We start from the raw sequence: 23,395 nt of genomic DNA on the forward strand, positions 1-23,395 counted from the left end.
GTAAAGGGAGACGCGGTCGGAGCTGGCGGCGGGCGCGCCCCGGGCCGGGCCGCGCTGCTCGGGAGCGCGCCCTGGGGCCCCGCCCCACGCCTGTCCATCCGCGGGGCTCCGGACCTGGCGGCCGGCGCTGGCGGGCTCCCCCGAGGAAGGTAGGCCGGGGAGGGGATGAAGGGCGGCCGCCGCCCGCTCTAGGGCTGCATGTCAGCGGCTCGGGGAAGTGGACACAGCCCGGGGCCCCCACGCCGCGTGGCGGGCGTGCGAGTCGCGTGCCAGCCCGCTGCGCCTCCAGGGACAGTACTGTGGGAGGCGCGGCGAGCGACCGCGGGGCGGCGGCGGGCGGGCTCCGGGGCTCCCGGGGGCCGGGCTGGTGCAGGCCGGGCTCGGGTCTCCGCGCCTCACCTCCCCGTCCCCGTCCCGGTCCCCGCTCGCTCCTCCGCGCCCCCTCCCGGTTCCCCCCGCCCCGAGCCCGGCTAAGCTCCGCCTCCCGCCTCTCCCCCGGGCCCCGGGCGTAGCGGGCGCCCGTCTGCGTCCCAAAGCTGTGCGCCTGCGGAAGGAGGCGGCGATCGAAATACGCGGTTCCCCGGGGTTCAAGCCGGTGCCGAGAACCCTTGCCCCAGTCCCACAAACACTGCGGTGGAGTACGTGTTGCAGGTGTCACTCCCGGGCTCAGCGTCCGTCGTGGGGAGGTGGGGGCGAGGAGGTTGGAGATGGAGATCTGTGGTGACCTTGTGTCTCTGCGAAACTCAAGTCTACGACGCGCAATTCTATCGCGGGGGGGAGCCTCGTGCTGAAAGGTACGCGGCAAGTGCTTTGTACCCACTACCGTTTTGCATCAGGATGTGTTTGAAAAACACACCCCAGAAATGATTTTAACAGTTGTCCCCAAGTTTAATTTGCAAATCAGCACGCAAATGCAGCTCTGTAATTTGCAGCGCATCGTCAGAGTCTCCCCAAAGTGTCGGGGATACTCGATCCAACTTATAAAAAATGTTAAACTTCTAGGTTCTTTAGAATTTAACCATTACAAGAATACTACGTGTGTCAGAAGGTTAAGTTAGAGTTTAGAAAAACAACCCTTTTTCTCTTCTGCTTTGCTTTAGGCCTGATGGTTATGTGGACCTCGGAAAGAAGCTTAGGGCTTGCTTCACACTTGGAATATCCAGAATTTTCTTTCTTATCGTTTTTTAGCAGTCACCACTTATAGGAGACAGCATAAGGAATTCATTTTATTACCACTGGCATTTAAGTATTTGTGAAACTTAAAAAGTGTAACTGCAGTTCTGATTCATGGTTCACCAAAGAAAGTAGAGAAGATAGGTGGGTGAGCAATGCAAAAACATTTCGTTAAACACTCTTACTGCTGTGTAGAGGTTATTCCTGCATATTTTCAAGTATTTTGAGTTGTTTATTAAATTATTAACCATTAAAATACTAATTTTGCTTCCTTGGCAGAAGCAGTTAGGGACAGGTGATAGGCTCTTCCTGGACCCCACCCAAAGTAGATAAAATCATACCCCTTTGACCTCCTAGGTGTACCTCCAAGAGGTACCATTCACATGGTAGGTAGTTTGTGTAAATGGTACCTGTATTTCAGGGCATGACTTTTTTCATTAAAAAAAATAAAATAAATAAATAAATATTTTTACTTGAAATTATATAGCCTTGGAAACCACCTCCTCCCAAATTCAGCCAGAACCCTCAAAAATCGATACAAAAGCAGTGAAAGATGGCCTAGGAAAACTCCTTCCTGGCAAAGAGAGAACACAAAAAAATTTGTTCATTTTCACAAGAGCTCCAGGTGGGGGAATAAAAATACCACCTGATAACTAAAACTGCCGGGTCTGCCATTACTCAGATTCAAGGTTCAAATTGGCATACCTGGTCTGAAAAACCTGGAAGCCAAGAAACTAAAGTTGGCCCCAAGTTAGTAATGTGTCAGAGTACCTGGCAAAAATGAACACGGACCCTCCCTGAAACGGTTCATCTTTAACCTCAGCCGTTTAAGATGCTCCTAATTAAGATAAGCTAAATATGAGCTCCTAGTCAAAAACCATAAAAGACATATGCAAAGATCAGTGGAACCAGCATGTATGGAGCCAGACTTTCAAGGATTTTAGATTAGAATGATCAGAAACAAATGAACATTTAAAGAGATGAAAGGAGAAAAATTAAAGATTTTAGAAGTACTGTAATTTAAAATTTATAGGAATTGAGAATTATTGTCCCAGAGATAAATGCTGGGGGAACCATTATAGGAATTTCGCAAGCAATTGTCATGATTAAATAGATGAAGAAAACTTTTGGAATGTTAAAGACAGGCTGAGGGAAAAAAGAACATGAAGGAGGAGATTATGGTAATTCAGACAGGAAATTACTCAAATCAAGTCTGTAATGGTGGCTTTAGGGACAAAGGAAAAAGAAACTTACTTGACAAGATTTGAATGTACATATTTAGCAACAAGTCAGATGATCGGAGTAAATGACAAGTACAAGTCAAAAATGGGTGAGATTTTATTATTTGGAAGGTCAGTCTGAGATGAGGAAACTGAGCACATTGGAGAAAATAGTTTTTACAGAGTTCATGGGAAATGCTAAATTTCAGTCTAACACACTGAGAAGATACTCTTCCAAACATGAAATTATTTTCACATGCATAGGAGTAATTTGAAAGTATTTCTATATTGAAAAAAATTAAATGCATGAAAACACATTCATGTTTTCTAATTCACATTACTGACTCATTATTTCTTACCGATATCCTCAGTCTGGAATGTAAGCTAGGAAGTGGTGATGCGTGGTATGTATATATTTAAGCCTTCTCTTTTTGTTCTTAGGTAGGAGCTGGAAATACAATGGTGAACAAAACAGTTGGTTCCTGCTCTCACAGAATTTAAAGTTTAGCGAAGAAGATAAAACCAAACAAGCAACAGGTAAGTGTGATGAGTGTCCTGGCAGGGAAGTAAAGGGTGCTATTGGAAACAAAGCAGGAACAGTCAGCCAAAGCTAGAAGAGATGGGACTTGTGTGGGAGTTAACGGGTGGTAGTGGGGAGGAGGGACTAATAGCGTTGTCGTCTAGTCATCCCGACAGAGCCGTGTACATAAGGTCTGAAGGTATGCGAGAGGGCGACACATTTGAAGATCTGAAAGCAGTTTGCTGTGGCAGTGTAGCGATTGGTGTTAGAATGGAACCGCCTGAGTCTGAATCCTGTCTACCTCCCTATGTATGACCTTGAGCAATTCTCTTAACCTCTATAATTCTGTTGTGAAGAATACATCTGGTTGTGTATTTGAAGCGCTTAGTAACATTGCTGACACAGTAAACACTGTGTTTGCTTTTGTAATGACGATGGGCATAATGACTAGAGCAAGGAATTCGGAGGCCACAGAGTGGCTAGAGATGAATGTAGAAAGGGAGTAGAGCTCCGACAATGCAAGGACCTTCTAAAGCATGTTAAGGAGGAAAGACTGTTTATAAGGGCGTAGGGGAGGCACTGAAGAATTCTTTGTGGGAGAATAAGGTGGTCAAATTGGTATGTTAGAATTAGAAGGTTTTAGGGTGGAATCTAGATTGGTTGTGCTCCAGACTAGAGGAAGACCATTTAGTAGGTTATAATAATAATCTGGTCAAGAAATGATAGTGGTTTAGGCAGGGTAGTGGCAGTGAAGATGGAGAGAAGAGGTAGATTTAAAGGAAATTAGGAGGTGGAATAAACAGAAGTTGGTATTTAATTATGTATGGAAAGATGGGGGAGAAAGAAGGCTTCGCGATACGGCAAGTGGGTGGATCTTGGTTTCATTTACTGAGAAATCAAAGGAGGACAGGTGTTAGTAGATGGTGTAGGGATGACTTCAGAAGTAGAATAGCTCGGAGTGATAAGTCCAAGGTTGGGGGAATAGATGGCTACAGTAGACTAGATGAAATTCTTGCAAATAACTTCGTGTAATTTGTTTTTTTCTACTTCAGAAGACCTGTTTGAGATGTGGTGGTTTCAGCAAGGCCTCAGTTTCCTTCCTTCAGCCCTTGTAATTTGGACCGCCGCTGCTTTCATATTTTCATACATTACTGCCATAAGCCTCCACCATGTTGACCCTGCTTTGCCTTATATCAGGTCAGTGAAATGTATTTTATAGGAGAATGTTTATGTCTCATTCATATGTTCATATTGAAGCCGAGATTTAATATTAACATTTTAAAATTCAAATTTCATGTTTGGCATTACACTGATAAACAGGGAAGTTGTATTTGGCTCTTTCTATGAGATAGAGAAATGTGGAGACAGAGGGCTGAGATTCCTTTGGGGAATTGCTTAGTGAATTGTGACACTTTAGTGCCTTGTCTTCCGAATAAGTATTTGAAGTTGTCTCAGAAGTTAGAATTGGAATTTTTCTCTCCTTAAAATTGAAAAAACACTGCAAACAACAATAACACTAAAAGATAATGGTAATGACAAACATTTATTGATCTGCTTAACTGTGTACAGGTGATGTTCTAAGCATTCTTCAGGTCTTAAATAATTGAATTCTTACAAGCACCTGTTGAGGTTGGAATTACTACTCCATTTGAGGAGAAAATGGGATCCAGGGAGGTTAACTTATTTGTCCAAAGGCCACGGCTCAGTTTTTGAGTCGTGTGATTTGATTGGGCAGTTTGACTTTAGAGGCTGGGCTCCTACTTTTTATGGCATGTTGCCTAGATCTTTCTGACACATTAAGTATCAAAATTTATAGGCAATATTTTTGAAATTTCAAAATTACTAATGATGGATGCTCATTTGCATGTGCTGTGTGTAACCCTCTTTTTTCCAACGATAAAGGCAGCATGTGCTTATTATACCAAATTTTAAAGAGTACTAGAGTGATTATAAAAATAAAAAGTGGACATCTCTTCCCAAACCCCCTCCAGTTCCTGCCCACTCCCCAGTCATTAATGACTTGGTGCATTTCCAGAGTTTGGTTTGTTTTCTTGTGGTTGTAGTTGTTTTGTTTATTTGTTTACCTTCTGAGAAATAACCTTTCTAACCAGAAAATAGTACACTTTCAAAGGATGATCATTCAAAAGGCTACATTTATTTGTTTTTAAGTGTCAGATCAGGGCATTCTCATCTACATTTGTTACTTCCACAGTGGCATGGTGTGACACAAAGGATATCAACATATTGGGTGCACTGGGGGAAGATTTCCAAAACCCAAAGATATGTTAGAATTTAAGGTTCCAATTCTCGGACTAATTTGGTAAAGAATCACCACTACTTCCCACTTTGCTAGAGGAACCTGTAGCTGAAGGAGTCAGTTCATTCTTTAGTAATGCCAAGAGAAGATAACATACATAAGATTCACGTGGGTCCTTCGGCATTTTTATTTCCTCTTCGAGAACTTGTCTGCTTTCATTTTAAAGAGCCCTAAATAATTTAAGAGGCCATTTGAGTTCTCTTTCAAAGTTTCAGTTCTCTAATGGTATTGCATGTGATTTTTTGACCGATAGTACACTAGACACTTCCTTTTATGTCCCTTTCTATCTTTTTATTTTTCTTCTAATGAACTGAGTGTTGTTATCTGAGTATCTTTCTCTAGCATTCTAATATATTTAAACTCAATGGTACTTATTTTGACTTCTTACGCTCATTTCCTTCATCTGTAACATGATTAAGTTAAACTAGATACTCTGCATAGTTTCTTTCAGTTCATAGACTCTGTTGTGTTTCCCTGAAAAAAAGACCTAGCTGGACAATCAGCTCTAATTAGGGTTTCCAGGCAGGAATTCCCACCCATTCTCAGGAATTTTTTTCGCTTTTCCGTTCCCAAATCCTGAGAAAAGTTGGTTGAGAAATCAGGAAAATTGGTTCCGTGAACCCAGTAATACCCACAATGGGAAATAAACGTACTACTCACAATGTATCTCTTAGACATTTTCCCTATTTATTGCTAGGGTTTCTGGGCCGGAATTCCTGCCTGATCTCGGGAATTTTTTCCACTTTTGTGTTCCTGAATCCCAAGAAAAGTTGGTTGGGAAATCAGGAAAATCTGTTCCTTGAACCCAGGTGGTTGGTAGTATTGGCCCGTCACTTTGTGGAAACGATTCATTGTGGAGAACAGAAAACAGTTTGTATCTCGGGATTCGGGAATGGGAAAGAAAAAAAATTCCTGAAAACAGGCAGGAATTCCCACCTGGAAACCCTAGTTCTAATGCGTCTTTTGGAGCAAAAATTAATGTAAGACCTGGTATTATATTATATTACATTACATTACATTACATTACATTATATATTATATTTATTATGTATAGTATTGTATTAGACCCGGTCTTATAGTGAAATGAGACTGGCTCTTATATCAATTTTTGCTCCAAAAGGTGCATTAGAGCTGATTATCTGGCTAGGTCTTATTTTCGGGGAAACACGGTAAAAGATTTAATTGTTACAGCCCCTAAGGACATAACTGAAAGTAAGTTTCATTTCAAAGACAATTCTACGCAAGTGGGCTTCACGTGTTCTCTTAGTTGGTGCCCAAATAGGGTGCATGAGACTAACTACTGGGGGATGAGAAGAAATTATTAGAACTTCTATGTATATTTTATTAATCTAAAAATATTTAAACTTATATTTAATACATATGTATAATTTAATAAATACATACATTTTGAAGTTACATGATCAGACTTTTTTTTCTGATGTGTGATCAAAATAGTGTGATGCCCACTGGGTTGAAGGGCTATGCTGATGAGGGAATGGGAATGGCTCTTCTCACTTGGAGGCCAGGTTGTATCATTGTGTCCCAGAGCCAGGAAGGAGCCCCGCTTAGCCAGCCATCTTGGAAATGCATGCTTTTGTTTACTTTGGGGGTAATCCAAAACAGAAGCATCATTTGGACTACAACTGTTAAAATTATGGGGGTTTTCCTGATTATGAGAATAATACTTACACATTATTGTTGCAATCTTGAAAGGTAGAAGGAACAACAGCAACAAAAAGCCATGTTGATCTGAAGAGGCTGGGAAGGAATGAATGGCCCCATTTTGCAGATAGGGAATAGTTTTAAGGAGATATGAGAACGCACCCAAGGTTTCAGTTAGTCAGTGGAGGGCTGTTGACCTGGATCTGTGTACTCCACACTGTCCTGAAAGACCAGCACGTACCCAGATACCTGGCAGTGCAGTGTGCTAAGTGGTTCTAATGGAAGTCTGGACAGAATGCCGTGGGAGTCAGCATTCTGCTAGAGGATTGGTCGAGGCTATTGAGAGGAGGGGCCTCAAAACTGGTCTTAAATGGCAACTCCAGGAGGGCAAGACTTTGTCTCATTTATTTACCACCATGTTCTGTCTCTAAAATGCTGTCTGTGACATGGTAGGTGCTTGATAAATATTTTTTTAATTGACCAGGAAATGATTCTGTGTTAATTGAATTATAGGCAGAGTCAACAACAGATGACAAAAGACAGTTGTGAAAGGACCTGTGATGTTTAGGGGATGTTCAGGAGAGACAGATGAACACATCTGCTGACTGATTTAGGTCAGTAACGCATCCTTCACATGCCAAGCATAGCTTTTTTTTTAAATCAATTTATACTGATTTCTATGTTGTCAAAAAGAAATCGTCTTAAATGGTATGAGAAAAAAGTGAACTGGGCAAATAATTGTGAGCTCAAGTTGTCATGTCCCATTATAAAATTATGAGCTGAACTTATAGTTATATAAAAAAGATAAAGGATTTGAAGTAATCCCTGTTATTTCTTATCCCTTGGAAGAAACACATGTGTACGAGTATATCTAATATCAGAAATCCACATACCTTCTTTTTTTTTCTTTTTTCTTTCAGTGACACTGGTACAGTAGCTCCAGAAAAATGCTTGTTTGGGGCAATGTTAAATTTCGCCGCAGTTTTATGTAAGTAATGAGAGTGACGTTTTAACAATCAAACTTAATAGCTGAATGGCCCTTTCCTTTTCTTAGATGCTACTGTGTTACTTGTTTTACTTTGCAGTTACTATACTTGAGGGAATATTATCACTAAATTATTGCTCACATATATATTCATTTTAAAAGACAATTTCTAGAAATACTAAATTATGGAAATAAATCTTGAAAAAAATCTATCGGGTTATTTGACTACTCGTTCAAATACCAGTTGTAAAGTATAACCAAATATCCCTTGAGGCCTTAAGTAGATTTCGTAAGCAGCAATCAGAGGACAAAGAGCTGTAAACACACTGACCACAACTAACCCCAACTATATTCCGTTAGGATAAATAATTGAGAAGTTTGAGAATAGCGATGGAACCATGTTTTGATTTTTGAGCGATATTCTAATAACAAAGGAATGGAGTTCTACTATAGTATTTTACGTTCCTGTTAATTATTTTTTGAACCAAATTTTTATTAATGGTTTACCAAAATACTATTTTTCCACCACTTACGATTGTTTTAAATATTTGCATTCTTCCATATGAAGTCAGAAAGTAAAGTCAAGTAAATGACTCAATGTATAGAAGTTGATTTTACAACTAAAGTTTTCAAAAACATGTCTACATAATCGTGTCTCTGCTATGTTTTCTGCACTTCTGAGTTCTTTGACAATGTTTTTACAATACAATGTTCGATTTGGCCCTTTCTTCACTAATAAGGGTGGTAAAATTTTTTTATTTTCTGTGTAAGTGCTGTGTCTGATTGAGCCATGTTGTAATAATTTGAAATAAAGTGAAATGAGAGAGTGAGGTGAATAACTGTTTTTGTTGTTTTTTTTTTGAGGCAAGAAATCTTGGTATTTTATGCGTAAGCACATTTTATCTGTATTCTACAACTAATTAATTTAGACTTGAATGCCAATCATATAGAATATTTTGTGTTTTATGTAACACCATTAGAGATTTCAGAAAGATTGATGTTTAGAAGCATTAAGCTTATCTCTTAAATTTTATCCTAAATATTGGTAAATTGAGGCCCATGGGAGGCAAATGAGTTGCTCAGTCACACTACAGATAGCAGTAGTTACATAGTCCAACTTTAAAATTCCTTTGAAATCTATAACTTTTTTTGATTTTTAGTTTTTTTTCTTCTCTCAGATTAACTTTCAAAAGAAAAATCTGTGTTTCTCAATAGACGTGACCTTTGCGAACTCTTTATTGGCAAGTTTATTCCTTGGTTATTTATTGCTTTTTTCTTGGAATGTCTCTTCCCAGGCGTTGCTACCATTTATGTTCGTTATAAGCAAGTTCATGCTCTGAGTCCTGAAGGCAATTGTATCATCAGATTAAACAAGGCTGGCCTTGTACTTGGATTGCTGAGTTGTTTAGGACTTTCTCTTGTGGCCAACTTCCAGGTTTGTGTTTTAATCCAGATGTTTTCCTGAAGTACTGCATGTTACAAAGGAAACCTGAAACATTCAGTTACTTGCTTTATTGTTTCTTTGCCTTAGCAAAATAGAATTCCATTGCTTTGATATTATTTGACCCTTTTAGAAATAGCTACATTCACAAACTAGAAAATTTCATTCTCAATAATCTCTCGTATAAATATAAATTATTCTGACTTTTTAAGGATCCACAGGATTCTATTTGTTAGACTCTTTATTACTACTTAGTTGGAGTTTACTCCAAGACCAGTAAGAATTGCTATAAATTATGTGACACAATTACAGATTTGAACTTTATAAAAAAATATGCCTGACAATTTATACTCATTTACCTATTTTATGGTCTTGTTTAGATGTTCCCATTGATTGCCTGCATTCCTAGTTACCCAGCTCTTATATTAGGAAGTAATGGGAGGATCTGAGGCTCTTCTAGCTTTTTCGCAGGGAATTCTTAATGTTAAAATAGCAGTCAGCCTTCACCAGGTATTTGCAAACTGTCCACGTTCCTTTCCATTGCTGTTTTTTCAGATAAATCTTTGGCTCTACCGGTTACATCCTAGGCCCGTGGTGCTTTTTGATTAATCTCTCTGCAATCTTTAAAGTTTCCATTAGACACCTATTGAGAGATCTAATAACTATTCAGACATGAACTCGTACAAATACACACATAGAGGCATATTCTGTCTCTCTTGTGTTCAAAGTTCTCCATTCCTATAATGCTTCTGATTACTCTCTCCTTTTCATTTTTTAAGCGTGGTTAACACTAGTAATCTCTAGTGTTATAATCCAAGAGGATATTAGGGTAGTGCTTGTTGCTGTAACAAAGCCCAAATTTTCAGTGTCTTAACACAATAGAAATTCCTTTCTTTCATACATATATCCAGTGTTATGGACAATGAAGACATGAGGAAGGGGAATGATGCAGAATGACGCTGGAGGGGGAGACAGCAGCCTGATCATACAAGACCTTTGAGGGAGTTAAGCAGGTTTACAGTTATAGCGCTTGACTTAGAAGAGAGGCTAGCACTGTGTTTCAAAGTAAGGACTTGTTGGTGCACCTCTCAAACATCTCTCGTAAGCACTGCTTCTCTCCACTTCTATCTCCACTTTTATCCCTACCATCCTCTTCTCAACCAGTTTAGATTTCATCTCTGGACTCCTGCCATAGTCTCCTTAATAGTTTCTCAGCATTCACTCTTACATTCCTTTAATTTAATATAACAGCCAAAGTAATCTTTTGGAAATATATATACATCTCCCTCTGTTTCCCTGTCCCCCTGTGGAAAGATCTGCAGCTTCAAACTTGCATGAGAAGAGCTATAATCAACAGAGAAAGAGAAATTTGGTAACTGCCAAATTGCTTAGTTAACTCAAAGGTCTTCTGTGATCTGGCTGCCGTCTCCTTCTCCAGCCTCACTCTTCATCGTTCCCCTTCCTGATGTCTCCATTGTCCACAACAGTGGTCTTTTTTTGTTCCTTGACTAAGACAAGTTTACTTAACTCCACTTGTTGTTTCTTCCGTAGGACCTTCCACACCCCTAGGCCTAGGCATCTTTCAGATCTCCGCGCAGACTGTAATTTCTCAGGGAAATCTTTGGTGTGGATAGCCTTGCTCCTGTGTATTTCAAGTTCTCTCTCTTTGTGTTCTCCAAGCCTCTGGGAACAAATTCCTTATAAAGCCTATTATAGTCTAATTTTATATCTGTGCTTTTAAAATTTTATTTAAAAATATGTTAGTTGATACCTATCTTCATTAATATTAAGCACAACACTTTTGTTCACCATTGTGAACAACAACTAACATGGTATTTAGCACACACATGTTCTCGTTAAATATTTAGTAACCTATTGAGAGAGGCCAAAGGAACTAAGCAGGATAGATAAAAAATTCTCTTGCTATTACAGTGGTTGTCTGCATTTAAAGACACCTAATAATTATAATACGGCATTTGAAAAAAATCTGACTTAAAAAGTACAAAATTTTTTTGAAAAAATAAGTGTGTCATAATTAATATTCAGGAAAAAAAATACATAGCAAGTGTACTCAGTGCCTACTTAGAGGAATTTTTCTCTTCCTAGGAAATTTATCCTCAAGGAAACTTGGAAGGGATAAGTAGGCTGAAATCTGTATTAATTTCCTAGGGCTACCATGACAAAACACCACAACGTGGATGGCTTTAAAATAACAGAAATGTATTCTGTCAAAGTTCAGGAGGCCAGAATTCTGAAATCAAAGTGTGGGTAGCGATGGTTCTTTTGGGGGGTTCAGAGGGAGAATCGGTTCATACGTCTCTCGTAGATTCTGGAGGTAGCGAGTAATCCTCGGCGTTCCTTAGCTTGTGGCAGCGTAACTCTGTAATTTATGCCTTTACTATCACATGGCATTCTCCCTTACTAGAAAATTTATCCTCAAGAAGACTTTGGAAGGGATAAGGATAAGTAAGCAGAAGATTAGTTCCTAAATTTTATTAACTGCTTTTATGTAAATATTATAGACAACTCAATGTGTAATTTATAAGTTCTATATAAAACATTTGCCCCTGATCACATATTTCTAATTTCTCTTGTTTGTCTTAGTCAAGGATAAGTTTTTATCTTTGTTTTAGTAAAGAATATATTTTTAGAGGACAAAATCATGACTTTTGTACATGTCCAATATTTTATTTAACTTACTAATTAATGAGAGAAATACTACATATTACAAACCAGTTCAAAAGAGAAGTCCAAGTATCACATATTTACAGTTGGATAAGGAATGCTAAAATGAATTTACAAATAGATGCAAAACTGATCCTTATTTACAAGTGATAATTGCATTCAGCAGGACACAGTTTGCATTACTATGTATGTGAATTATTTGCATTACTATCAGTTTTCTGTAAGTTATATCTCTACTCATAACTTCTATCATTACACAAGTTTTGTTTGCAAAATAGCCTAATCAAAGCCAAATAAAACTCACATTCCTGTAGAACCAGTCCCAGAGGTTCTAGCATTCCATTGAAAAGATAACCTCTTGCCCATTTCAAGATTGTTTGCTGTTTCCCTAGTCTCTAAAATAACAAAATTAAATGTACGAGATGTGATCAAATAATATGGTGAATGTTTAAATAAAAAAAATTATTACAGTAAAAGACACATTGCCATTAATCCCCCTCAAAATATTCCCCCTCGCTTTGAACACACTTATCCCGTCATTCTTGCCACTTTCTGAAGCAGTTCTGGAAGTCCTCTTTCATGAGTGTCTTTAGTTGCACTGTCATGGCTGCCTTGATATCCTGAATTGATTCAAAACGTTTACCTATCATGATCATTTTGACTTTGGGGAAGAGCTAGAAGTTGCACGGTGCTAGATCTGGTGAATAAGGTGGATAAAGGCACACCGTCATGTTTTTATTTGACAGAAATTTCCATACCAGAAGCGATGTGGGACACCAAGCCTTTCTGTTATGATCAAAAACTATCGTGAGTGCTGCTGCCGAGTGCCATCCAACGGAAAGGCAGGGACCTTCAATATGGGAAGCGGCGTGTCAAACCTTAGTAACAGTGTGTGACAAGTTTCAGTGTATTCGGTGCAGTCTGTCAGGCATGAGCTACAGTTGAGAGGTGTATTTTAAAGTGTGCCGTAAATCATCCTCCCTCATGACAATGCTCCGTGTCACACATCATTTCTCATATGGCAATTTCTGTGAAATAAAAACATTACGGTGTGTCCTCATCCACCTTATTCACCGGATCTGGAACCGTGTGACTTCTGGCTCCTCCCCAAAGTCAAAATGATTTAGGACATCGAGGCAGCCACGACAGTGCAACTAAAGGCACTCACAAAAGAGGACTTCCAGAACTGCTTTAGAAAGTGAAAATAATTATGGGATAAGTGTGTTCCAAGGGTGAGTATTTTGAGGGGGATTAATGGTAATGTGTCTTACTGTAATAAATTTTTTTTGTTTAAACATTCACCATATTGTTTGGTCAAACCTTGTATTAAGCAGAGATATGGCCAATTAAAACCAGTTTTCTAATACCTCTATTTTAATTAGAAAAACATAGTAGTAAATGCTCTCCATTCTTTATTTTTACTTTTCAATCCATAGGATTCTGTTAATAGAACTGTGTACTGTTCACAAAGGACATTGATCAGGATGTATCTGTGTTTAGCTTCATCAATATATGTGACAATATTTTTAAGGGAGAAAATTTACCCATATTCCTGCTCTTAACCGTAAAATAATTGATTTCATTTTTGCCTGTATTTTCCATCCTTTATCCATATGTATAGATAAATTCACATAATTATAAACCAAAAAAATAATACCATTTTATATTAATGTTTTATCAGTGTTGAATGGTTTTCCCCCCTTTGTTACACAGAGGAGTAATAGCAATGATTTTTTTTTTTTTTTTTGTCTTCCCAGTGCTCCTAACTTATTGTCAATTTTCACACCCGAAATCATATCAAAGTAGCCCTTTCTCCAAAAGGACATCAATGCCTCTGGCAAATAAATTGTTATATTTTACTTCTTTATACTAGAAACTTCCTACACCTTCTCCTAAGAAAATTGGCTCTGTATTTGTGAATTAGCACAGTTGATTGTAAAATGAGGGAACCAAGCCCTAAGCTCTCTTCTTACTTTGGTCAGACCCTCTGTGCCAACTGCTGTACTGTCCGTCTCAACCCAGTAAAATACAGACAGCATCAGTTTAGAAAAATTGAGCTGTTCAACCGAAAACTGTTGTAGAATTTTTCGAGAGCTTCTGTCATCGCTTTTTAAGCAAATGGTATAAATAGTAAAAAGTGAAATGTAAGTGGATACTGATAAGAAAGTAAGGTAAAGGAGAAAAAAATTACAGTTTATGATAATCCCTTGTGTAATTTTTCAAAACCAATAAAACTAAAGCCAAGGGGGGATGTTTTAATTTCTAGAGCCTTTTAATTGCATTTAGAGTTAAATTAGATTTAAATTGAAATTCCCTACTCCTGGCATTCCCCACCGTCCTAATCCTCATAGTTTGCACTGTTCTTTTTCTGTAACCGTTACCACCCACCATCTAGCATACCATGGAATTTATTTCTAAAGTTTATTATTGTTTATGCTCCTAGAGTTGAACGTAAACTCTAAGGGCCAGATTTTTGTCTGTTTTGTTCTCTAATATGTCTGAGTACTTAGAACAGTGCTTAACATATAAAAGGCACCCAAGTAAACAAACATTAAATGAGTAAATAAATAATTACTATCATATTTTCGGTAGTGGCATATGAAATAATTTCTATTACTGTAATCCTCAGGTTTATGCTGAGCGCTCGGATAGAAAATTCCTTCCGGAAGTAATCTGTAGAATCTGCAGAGCTTTCAAATTCAATGAATGTCCGTTTGAAATCACTTGTGCTTTTAAATATTGTTTTGGCAGTGTGTTTTGAGTTTCTTTTATTTTCATTTCTTCTTTCTACCGCTCAGAAAACCACCTTTTTTATTGTACATGTGTGTGGAGCTGTGCTCACCTTTGGAATGGGCTCATTATACATGTTTGTTCAGACCATCCTCTCCTATCAAATGCAGCCCAAAATTCATGGCAAACAAGTCTTCTGGATTAGACTACTGGCAGTCGTCTGGTGTGGAGTAAGTGCATTTAGCAGTATCCTTTGCTGTAAAATGTGGCTACACTTGGAAGGGAATTAAATAATAACATTTAAGTGAACACTCTTGGCACATTGTAAGCAGGTCTCTCGTGGACAGTGAGGTTTTGGGTTAGTAACCCCAAATTAAAGGATTTGAAACATGAAATTCAAATTTTACAAAGGACCTCAGTCACTGGGCTAGGAACAAAGATCATATTTAGCCTCATCATACTCACTTCAGAGATGTGAGGGATGAATCAGTGCTCTCCCTTCCTGAGAACAATTATGTAGCTGAATGAAGCTTCTGATAGAAGCACATTTAAAGTGTTCCTACTGCCATGTAACATGACGTCTCTAAGAAAATGGGGTTGGAGCTTGAAAACAAATGTATGAGTAATCCTTTTGGACCGTTAAAGTGATTTTCGAATCTACTTTAAACTTACAGGTCTTCTCTGAGATTTTTCCTTGACTATTTCTTTTTATAGTGCTGACTTGCTCATCACTTTTGTACAGTGGCAATTTCGGCCCTGACGTAGTACAGAAACTCCACTGGAAACCCGAGGACAAAGTAAGAACTTGGAATCTAGAAAACTTAGTTTTATAGTGAAGATGACGGTTTTGGTTGATTTCGATGTATTTTTCATCAATAACAATGAAACTTTTTTCAGAAATAGAATAATCAGTTATGAATTGGGATTATTTTCTATATGTGATAGAGTTTATGTGGAACCATCCATATTCTCCTGTCAGCTGTGGTCTGCAGCCATTTTTAAGACATGAAGAGAATTGTGATGGCAAAGAGTTTTCTCAGAAAATTGACTCCTTTAAATATGGATATAGTATACAACATACCCAACTGAGAACTTTTATTAGAATACTTGTTTACTGAATTGAAAAAAAGTCCCCCACTTTTTGTTATCTGGAAGTTTATTATTATGGACTCTGTTTTTGAGTTCTAATATAGTGCATATCTGAATAGAAATGGCATCTTTGATCCTAAGGGAAAAAGAGAAAGGACATATACCATGTTTCCCCCAAAATAAGACCTAACCGGACCATCAGCTCTAATGCGTTTTTTGGAGCAAAAATTAATGTAAGATCCAGTCTTATATTGTGGTAAAATAAGGCCAGATCTTAATACGATATAATATAATATAACACCGTGTCTTATATTAATTTTTGCTCCAAAATACACATTCGAGCTGATGGTCCAGCTAGGTCTTATTTTTGGGGAAACACGGTACTAAATCGAAATTAAATGATTTCATCTGTTTTCACCAACTGCTCAGTGGTATTTTATTTTAAACTGTTTTTAAAGAAATCAGCCCTAGGTAGGACGTGTTTGTGAGAATGAATGAAATAATTTATAAGATTCTCTAAAATATAATCCATGTATTATTTAATGTTCTAAAAATAGCACTAAGTTTATCATGAGCATTGTTTACTTAAACTCTTTTTAGTGGCATTTAATGACTCTTATGGCTTTCGGAAAGACAGTGACTTCTTGATTGTAGACTAGAAGATCTCCTGTCTTAGCTATCCAAATGGAACTTTGATTTGCTCTGGATAAAACCAGGATAGCTAGATCATTTAGGATGACTTTCCTAATGTCTGCCTGTAGTTCTGGAGATGGGTGCAATATATCAAGGTTTATTTTCAGGAGGCTGATTGGTTTATAAATATTATGGGTTTTTTATTAGAGAAAAATTACAGCTCATTTGAATGAAATGTCACAGAACTATTCTTTCTTTCCATTGTCACACAAGGGTTATATGCTTCACATGATCACTACTGCAGCAGAATGGTCTATGTCATTTTCCTTCTTTGGTTTTTTCCTGACTTATATCCGTGATTTTCAGGTAAGGAAACACAGATTTTATGCTGTCAAACTTCCTTCAGGTAGAATACGAGAACTTTCTATAGGCAAGTCTCCAGGCTTTTCAAAATTTAACTTCATAAGCAGTAATGTCAGAAGAGAAACTTCTCAGATGAATTGTTTCCATGTTTGCAGAAGTTGTGTCTTGCAGCAAGATTCAGCCTTAAAAATGGGTGTAAAACAATCAAATATGCAGAAATTCTTTCACAGAATTTTCATCAACTCTGCCTACATGTATGTAGGCCAGCCGCAACATTTAATTTTACTTATTCTTCATAGAAACAAAAGCAAAACAAGGAACTTCTGAGTACAGAAGTTTGGGTTTTCCCGCTTTGTTGGTATTACACATGATACCTTTGGCCGTACAGCAGCTGTCTCACTCTTGTTACTCGTTAGAATTGAGTTACATTCCTAATCCAAAACGATATTCCTCAGAACATATTGAAGAATTGAAGATGTGATTTGTCTTTAAGAAGCAAAGTTCTGTATATAATTTTCTTTTCTGTTCCAGAAAATTTCTTTAAGGGTGGAAGCCAATTTACATGGATTAACCCTCTATGACACTGCTCCTTGCCCTGTTAACAATGAACGGACACGGCTACTTTCCAGAGACTTATGATGAAAGGATAAAATATTTCTGTGATGATTGATTCTCAGGGATTGGGAAAATATCATAAAAGTTACTTATTCTGCCCTGAAATTTTCTACCAGTTAATCAAGGCTGACAGTGACATTGATGGAGACTGATAATCAAGAGACATGAATTAAGCCATTTGATAACGTTATTTTAAAGGGTCTCTTCAAGAAGACCATACAGAAACATTTATGCCTATACTTTTTTTTTATTCCAGAAAATAAAACCAAAGGACTACAACACTGTAGATATTTTTCTGCTTTATTTAAGAGAAACACCAGAAGTGCACTAAGCAGTCTGCAAAACCCAACCTTTTTCATTTTAGAAATCATTGTAAAGCATGTTTTACTTGGAGCACCTTTATCAGAGACATTTTTCAGGACATCAAATGATCATCATTGCTCAGCAGCTCCTTTAGAATTGGGTTTTGAAGTAATAGTTTTACCATATTAATACATTACTTATAGTCTTTATAAAAATTTTTTCTTCTGGAATCCACCTTTCAAGGGAAGCAGACCTGGGAAGCAGTGCTCATGTGAGCACTGTCATTGCTTAAGCTTCGCACAAGAGATTCTGTAGGTATTAATTTGATTGCTGCGATCAGGTCAGATATTATGCTAACTGGTCTATCACATGCTTGCAATAATTTCATGAAGCTTGGTCTCTGGTATGAAATTTTAATCACAAATGAGGCAAGTAGCTATAGTTAAATATACTCCAATCGTTTTTTTACATAAAACAAAGTTTAATGTGCATACACAAGGCTGAGAAGTTTGTGAATAACAGCAGATACAATTAATATAAAAGTCACTCCAAACTGCAGTCAAGAGCTTTTAGGTTTTTCTTTATAACAAATTATATTTATTTGTGAAAGTAGTCTTGAACAGGCAAATTTTGAGCCTTTTTACTGGGATATTCTTTATAGAACCCAAATTCTAAAGGACAAAAATCAACAATCCAAAAACCCTAGGTACAAAATAACTGTAATACGTATGTCCACCAGAACGATTTTCTATCGATCTCTTTGATCCTACAAGTGATTGGATAGCTTCTACTTGGATCTCTATCTGTGCAGCTCAAGAGTGGTTTACAGATCCCAGATGAAATTCAAAAGAAGAAAATGCTCAGCTAGATGGTGCCCAGTGACAAACTGGTTTGCAAAAGAATCCTTGAAGAAGATTAACAAGGTTTATCTTTTTTGAAGAAATGGTTCAATATCCAGAATAAAACATTGTGAGAACAAGTATAAAGGGGGAGCAATTTAAGGACAAATGGTTATATGGTGGAGCCAGAGAGGTGAATTATGAATATGTTGCTAGAATAGGACTTTAATTTCTGAAGACTTCTGGACCAGGAAGACAGAAAATGGAATGAAATACTGTTTACCTATATCAAGCAGCAGTGAACATGAGAGACATTTCAATAAACATTGATTTATTGAAACCTGGCATCACTACAAAAAATGTACTCTTATACAAACTATAACAAATTTTTTATTATGCCTCTGAAAATCATGGTGCAACCACTCCTGTGAAACAGCATCCAGTCCTGATTGCTATATTATCAAGGAAATTGTAAAAAAAGGTATGAGGACCATAGTATGGTGAGGGGAAAATTGAGAGAATCAAAGTTCATAAAATTACAAAAATTGTGTCGAGGGGGAAGATGACAGAAGATGGACTTCTATATCCATACTAGAATATTAGGCTTAGAGATGTGCACTAACACATTAAAGAAATTATTTTAAGACAAAAATAGTATCTTAATTCCATTATTTAACTTTTACCCTTAGAAATAACATAGGCTGAAAATATTAGTAAGTTCAAAAAAGAATTATAAATACAAATTATGAATGTGTGTTAAACCCTCACCTTAAGGGTGAAGTAATAGCAGACAACCATATCCTCAAAATATGCTTTGTCTTCATTGTCAGATTGGAAGAACATACAATGGCATTTCTCTTTAATTCAATTAACATTTTTGTGTTGGATGTTTAGCTTTAAGAAGAGGTTTTAAGCTGATAAAATTAGCAGATACTGTGACCTGTTAGTGAACATTTATTTCCTTTATGTCCTGGGAACACAGCAAGACTATATTTCCCAGCCTCTCTTTCAATTAAGTGTACACATGAGATTGAATTTTAGCCAGTAAAATACAAATGTAATGCATGTGTTTATTTTCATATTAAGGTTTTGAAAAACAGGAATGCTCTTTCTTAATTTTTCCTCCTTACATATTGGATATTGATTGGATAAAAACAAGATTTTAAGACATGGCAGAATCTCATTGTATAGAAGGAGCCGCCACTAGCCACTTTTAACCAGATTTTCGAAAATTAAATGAGATCTAATATAATTTAGGAGCTGTGGTTTTTTTGTTCATCCCAGTTACTAAGATTATATTTTGTATTTCTAGGATAGTATCATAATTTGTAAATGCTCGATGGATTTATTAAAGAGAACTATAACTTTTATTATCTCTTCTGCAGTGTCCTGTACAGACTCACTGAAATTTAAATTCAGTAAATATTGGCTTATTAGTGTCCTTGTAAATCTATGATGTACATCTTACCTCTTTTTAACCAGCTAGGATGCTAGTTTTAGAAAGATGTACTCATTCATTAAGAAGATTAAAATAAAGAAGAAAAAAAATCCCTTTTTAAGCAACCTCTGTAAGTTTGTACCCACTCCATAGTTTTCTTTAAAAACAACAGCAGCGTATATATACACAATGGAATACTATTCAGCGGTAAGAAAAGATGATATAGGAACATTTGTGACAACATGGATGGATCTTGAGAGTATAATGCTAAGCAAAATAAGTCAGACAGAAAAAGCAGAGAACCATATGATTTCACTGATATGTGGTATATACACCAAAAACAACAAAAAAACAAGACAAACATGAGAAAGAAAAACTCATAGACACAGACAATAGTTTAGTGGTTACCAGAGGGTAAGTGTGGGGTGGAAGATGAGGGTAACGGGGATCAAATATATGGTGATGGAAGGAGAACTGATTCTGGGTGGTGAACATACAATGGGATTTATAGATGATGTAATACAGATTTATAGATGATACAGATTTATAGATGGGATTTATAGATGATGTACACCTGAGATCTATGTGATTTTACTAACAAATATCACCCCAATAAATTTAAAAAAAGAAAACAGCAACAACCACAAAAGAATAACAAACTATGCTTATGCAGACTTTAGTATATATGGCAGACATTTTATTGAGAATGAACAAAGTGAGCCTGTCATGTCAAGGAAAATTGAAAGCATTTGTTACCACTGATAACCCTCAAGTTTTGAAATGAAAGATAGACTTTTAGAAAATGTATATATGCCACCACATTTTTGGCACCTTCTCAATATGTAGACTTTTCTGATGATAATGTGATTTTTAAAAATACTGTATAATAAAAAGTATGTGAAATATTGGAGGGGGGAATGATTAAAATGTAGAACAGACCTAAAGCAAAGAAATAATCTCTCTCAGGCATATGAGTCTTAACAGTGTGAGTAACTCTATCCTCCAAAAGGCATGGTAATTTGAAAGAAAGAGTTCACCTGAGAATTCACCTACTTAGAAAGCTTGAGTAGAATGCAAAGAATGCCTCAAAAATTTTAAACTGTGCAATTGGAATGTTCAGGAAGAAATTCCCCATATTTGGGAAGCTGGCAGCTCAGCTGAAAAGCACAAAGATTTCACTAAAATTGCACCAATGCTCAGATTCCAATACCTGCTGAAAGAAAATTTTGTTCACTTAAAATATTTGAAGCAACTGGTGAAGAGAATCAAACTAAAGCAGCAACAAGTTCATCTCCACCTCAGCTACATATCTGATAAACCCAGCTTCCCATTCTAGGAGTCTGACAATGAAACAATTATGCCCATTTCTGCAGGTAACTTATTTATTTTCATACCTATTCTTTTATCCAAAATATCTTTTATACAAAATATCCAAGATGAAATAAGAAAGTATAAGACATTCAAAGGAGCAGAAAAATTTGATCCAGATAGAAACACTCAATAGAAGCAAACTCAGAGATTTCCCAAATGTTGCAGTTATCAAATTATAATACATACCTATGATAAAAATGCCAAAGGACCTAGTGAAAGAGTGATAAAATAGGCATGAGGAGATGGGGACTTTCAGCAGAGATATGTAAACTTTGAAAAACACAAACATTCTAAGATTGAATGTGATACGACTACATATACAAGAAAGGATCAATAAACTAAAAGATGGCATTTGAAAGTATAAAACCAAAATTGAGAAAAAGGGAGTGAAAATAAAAAGAACAGAGTACATGAGATTTGAAAGCAAAGTCAAATGGCCTTACATCTTGTAGTTGAGTTTCAGAAGGAGGGGATAAAGAGAATGGTACAGAAGAAATGTTTGAAGAGATATCGACTGAGAACTTTTCCAGAATAATGGAAATTTAACACAGAAATTTGGCAAAACCAAAAGAGTTTTTGGAAATGATTGAAATTGATAAATACCTAGCAAGACTAACATACGGGGTTGAATAGTATTCCCCTCAAAAGTCATGTCCATCCAGAACTTCAGAGTATGACCTTATTTAGAAATAGAATGTTTACAGATGTAATTAGTTATTATGAGATTATACTAGATTAGGATGAGCCCTAAATCCAATGACCGGTGCCCTTCTAAGAAGGCCACATAGAGACACAGAAACGGAGATGGCCAACTAAAGATAGAGGCAGAGGTTGAAGTAATGCAGCCTCAAGCCAGAGTGCCAGCAACCAGAAACGAGGAAGAGGCAAGGATGGATTCTCTTCCACACCCTATAAAGGGAGACTTGATTTTGGATTTCTATCCTCTAGAAATGTGAGAATAACTTCCTGTTCTTTGAAGCCACCCAGTTTATGGTAATTTGTTAAGACAGCCTAACAACAACAATAACAAAAACTGATGAAGTAGAAAAGAGAAAATAAATTACTGCTACCAGGAATAAAAAAGGGATATCACTACATGGCCTGTTGATATTAAAGATAAGAGCATGTTATGGACAACTTGATGCCAATAAATTCAACAATTTAGATGAAATGAACAAATGCCTTTTGAAACACAATTTCTAAAAAGTGATATAAGAAGGGGGTAAAAATCTAAAAATAGCTCCATATTTATTAAAATATTGAATTTGTAATCACAGATCTTTCCAAAAAGAAAACGTCAAGCCCTAATTACTTCACAAGTGAAATCTATCAACTATTTAAGTTAGAAATAATACTTAAGTTCTACATAAGCTCTTTCAAGAAATAGAGCACGTTTCAACTTGTTTTATGAGACCAGCATGACCCCAGTAACAAAACTTGACAAATGAGAAGAGGAAAAGATTCATATCCCTCATGAATACAGATGCAAAAATACTTAACAAAATAGTAGGAGATAGAGCTTAGCAATAAAAAAACAAAAATGATATAGCATGACCAAGTGGAGTTTATCCCAGCAATACAATTCACCATTGTAACATAAGGAAGAAAAATCAGAAACAAAAAGCTGACAAAATTGGACACTTATGTACAATAAAAACTCCCAGTAAAACAGAAGCAGAATTCCACCACTTGACAATGGGCATTTATAAAAATCTTAACAGCTAATATATGAATGGTTTAATATTAAATTCCTTCCCCTTAGGATTAGAAAGAAGGCAAAAATATCCTTGCCTTCTATTCAACATTACAATAGAAGTCCTAGTCAGTATAATAAGGCAACAACAACAAAAATTAAAACTAAAGATTAAGAGAAAAGGGGTAGTGTATTTACAAAAATCCTATGAAATATTTAAAACTAATTTTGTACTAAGTGAATTTAGAAAGATCATAGTAGGATAGAAGTTCAATAATAGTGATAAACTGCAATTCTATATTAATGAACACAAAAATT

General features: G+C 36.8%; 1 protein-coding gene across 9 annotated transcripts; it reads left to right on the plus strand.

Moving 5' to 3' along the window:
* The first annotated feature begins 18 nt into the window (after positions 1 to 18).
* Positions 19 to 19,945, plus strand: DRAM2 (DNA damage regulated autophagy modulator 2). 9 transcript variants are annotated; one of them, XM_081080541.1, is made up of 10 exons: positions 62 to 149; positions 2,835 to 2,930; positions 3,966 to 4,110; positions 7,406 to 7,506; positions 7,813 to 7,880; positions 9,173 to 9,312; positions 14,802 to 14,979; positions 15,448 to 15,530; positions 16,729 to 16,821; positions 17,350 to 19,945. In XM_081080541.1, the coding sequence occupies exons 5-10, from the start codon at positions 7,856 to 7,858 to the stop codon at positions 17,455 to 17,457; spliced, it is 627 nt and encodes a 208-aa protein (XP_080936667.1). In that variant the 5' UTR covers positions 62 to 149; positions 2,835 to 2,930; positions 3,966 to 4,110; positions 7,406 to 7,506; positions 7,813 to 7,855; the 3' UTR covers positions 17,458 to 19,945. The 9 variants fall into 9 exon arrangements, with proteins under 9 accessions (XP_080936660.1, XP_080936664.1, XP_080936667.1 ...); XM_081080534.1 differs by lacking the exon at positions 7,406 to 7,506 and having other exon boundaries at positions 19 to 149; XM_081080538.1 differs by lacking the exon at positions 7,406 to 7,506 and having other exon boundaries at positions 21 to 149; positions 17,690 to 19,945.
* Positions 19,946 to 23,395: the final 3,450 nt, after the last annotated feature.

Source organism: Rhinolophus hipposideros (genome assembly GCF_964194185.1).
Source record: "Rhinolophus hipposideros genome assembly, chromosome: 19".
Classification (NCBI taxonomy): domain Eukaryota; kingdom Metazoa; phylum Chordata; class Mammalia; order Chiroptera; family Rhinolophidae; genus Rhinolophus; species Rhinolophus hipposideros.